The 2,753-nt window shown below is 48.0% G+C and overlaps 1 protein-coding gene across 1 annotated transcript in view; it reads right to left on the bottom strand.

Moving 5' to 3' along the window:
* LOC108800554 (probable S-adenosylmethionine-dependent methyltransferase CRG1) overlaps nucleotides 1-2,753 on the bottom strand; it is a 19,443-nt gene that overhangs the window by 3,094 nt on the left and 13,596 nt on the right. The window contains exon 5 of the mRNA XM_018572545.1: nucleotides 1,425-1,525. Within this exon, the coding sequence (XP_018428047.1) occupies nucleotides 1,425-1,525 (101 nt within the window). The remainder of the gene's footprint in view (nucleotides 1-1,424; nucleotides 1,526-2,753) is intronic.

Below are 2,753 nucleotides of genomic sequence, written 5' to 3'. Positions count from 1 at the left end.
ATTGTCGGGATCCGCTCCGGCTGCGGCGTCTCAGTATATCGCGAGCTGTAGCTCTCTATATACTGAGCCTAGGGTGACGGGAGGACGCTAGTTTGTGTCCTCCTGTTACCCTGAGGAGAACTATGGGGAAAAGCCCTGACCCCATAGTTCTCCTTTAAGATAAATATTTTATATAAAAAAGCTATCATGCTTATATATCGTATAATCCTGATAATCAGAAAACATCTACAAGGAATCCTTTAAACCCTTGATTCTCAACTGGTGGGTCGTGAACCAAAAGTGGGTCGTGACCCCGTGTTCAGTGGGTCGCCCCGTGCCTTCTACTTTTCTAGGTGGGAGGCTCCTCAGCCTCTCCCCTAGCGCAGCAATGTCCGTTCTCGTGCTGAGCAGCCGTTCAAAATATGCCGCCTGGCGCCGAGTGACAGCTTGAGGTGGGATAGGATGGTGCTATGGCCGTGCGTGAGCTCCATCCATCCGTACATTGCTTACTTGCATGTCCTGCTGAGGTGCCGGGACCGGAGTGACATTACATGCTGGCTTTCAGCACAAGGGAGCTGTACCAGCAATGCACGTATGGATGTACACTGGACCCCAGGCTGAGGATCCACCCCAGTTCTCGTAAGATAGGGAGACTGGGTGGATTTAAAAAAAAAACATTTCTGGAATGTGTGTGTGTGAGAATGTGTCTCTGGCTGTGTGTATCTGTCAGTGTTTTCGAGGGCCCATTCACACAAGTACAGTGCGTTAATCGCACAGTCCCATAAAAATAACGCACTGTACCACGCAATCGCACCAACCACACATTCTGGTGTAGGAGGTGTGTTGCATTGCCATTCATTTGAATGGCACCCCAAATGCATTTCCCACCCAGAGTTTTATTGCCCGCATCGGAAAGCACGGTATCGCAATGCGTTCCATTGCAGTGCAACTCGGGTCGCGACTTAACGACCAAGTACAAATGTGGGTCCTGAGGTTGCACCAGTTGAGAACCACTGCTCTAAACCATTGTGTAAGTAGATGTAACAATGTTGTATGTGATGATTATACAGGAGAAGTGTAATTATTATTATTGATAAACACAGTGCGAAGTAAAATGTAAAAACCATCTACGTAGAATTCCAGAGACGCGTTGTCACACGTCAAGAGACACGTTGTCACACCTCCAGAGACGCGTTGTCACACCTCCAGAGACGCGTTGTCACACCTCCAGAGACACGTTGTCACACCTCCAGAGACGCGTTGTCACACCTCCAGAGACACGTTGTCACACCTCCAGAGACGCGTTGTCACACCTCCAGAGACGCGTTGTCACACCTCCAGAGACGCGTTGTCACACCTCCAGAGACGCGTTGTCACACCTGTACACTCATGTGATCTACGACAGACAACGTATCCAATGATAATGATATACAGAGTAGGCGGACCTTATTTTATCGCTGTATGGGATCGCCTCGAATATTTCCTTGTAGCCCGTCCTGACAAGATTAATCCTCTCATGCTGATAACGTCCCAGAATACTGAATACCTGCAAAATAAACGGGATCCGTCTTATCACTCGTGGGGGGGATTGTTATAAAAAACAAAAAACATTTTTGATGACTTCTGAATGTCGCTCCGATCGACATAATCTGTTATGATCATAACCAGCACGGAGTCCCGGATATACAGATATCACAGATCTACCATGACCTGCATGAACGTTCACAGACACATCTAGTGCTGGAATGAGATTACTGCGGGGGGACAGCAAGGAAGAAGAGGTGAGCTCTGCAGAGTGTGGACTGCTTGTGTATTAGAACACTGAACGCGGATCCTTTCTGTTTAAAAATATGTCTGACGTTGGGCTTTAAAGTGACTCTAAGCTCCGGAGATAAATCTTAAAAATACATTCATGTACCTTAAAGGAGAACTATGGGGTTAAGGCTTTCCCCCATAGTTCTCCTTAGGGTAACGGGAGGACACAAACTAGCGTCCTCCCGTTACCCTAGGTTCAGTAGATGGCAAGCTGCTGCTCGCGGTATACTGAGTCAATTGGAGGGGGGCTACTTGTGTTCCCCTGTGTGTGTTGTAAAGTAGTCACCGCTCCAAGCTCCTCACTCCCGGGATGGACTACAATTTCATCTTTAGGTTACTGATTTATATTGAGATTGTAGTCCATCCAGGGGGGAGCTTGGAGCGGTGACTACTTTACAACACACACAGGGACCATGGGGAACAGACGTAGCCCCCCTCCAGAAGGAAGGACGGTGTCAGAGATGATTGGAGGATCTGCAGCCGAGTTATACTGTTGTTGAAAAAGAATGCACCTGGAAGATTCGTCTGAAGGGAATGATTGCTGAATGTCAGATTCACTGTTTATAAACGAGCCGAGCCCCCAGCCCCCTCCCCCCCCAGCAATCTGTTTGGACTCTACATTGTCTTTGAGTTAGTGAATAAAAAGGAATCAGAACCTCCTGATTAATACTGCATTTAAAGCAAATGCTTAAAAAAGAACTCCGGGTAAAAATGTTCTTAGCCCTTGCTGTCGGGCTACCCCCAGCACCGCAAGGGATAATTGCTCATTTTTGTCTAGGGTCAAAAACAACAACATTATATTCACCTGAACCCCAGATTTGGCCGGCTGTCACATCGCTTCCTCCTGCCCGTCTTCTCCTCAGTTGCAGTGATGTTATGTCCCATGGCAAGGCTGTAACTACAGATCATGGGGCTCCATAGCAAAAATGTGATGTCCCCCTCCCCCCCCCCCCACACTC

Source organism: Nanorana parkeri, unplaced genomic scaffold (genome assembly GCF_000935625.1).
Source record: "Nanorana parkeri isolate BGI_ZX_2015 unplaced genomic scaffold, ASM93562v1 scaffold2064, whole genome shotgun sequence".
Classification (NCBI taxonomy): domain Eukaryota; kingdom Metazoa; phylum Chordata; class Amphibia; order Anura; family Dicroglossidae; genus Nanorana; species Nanorana parkeri.
The sequence above is the reverse complement of the archived record's forward strand: the minus strand, read 5'-3'. Positions and strand labels throughout refer to the sequence as shown.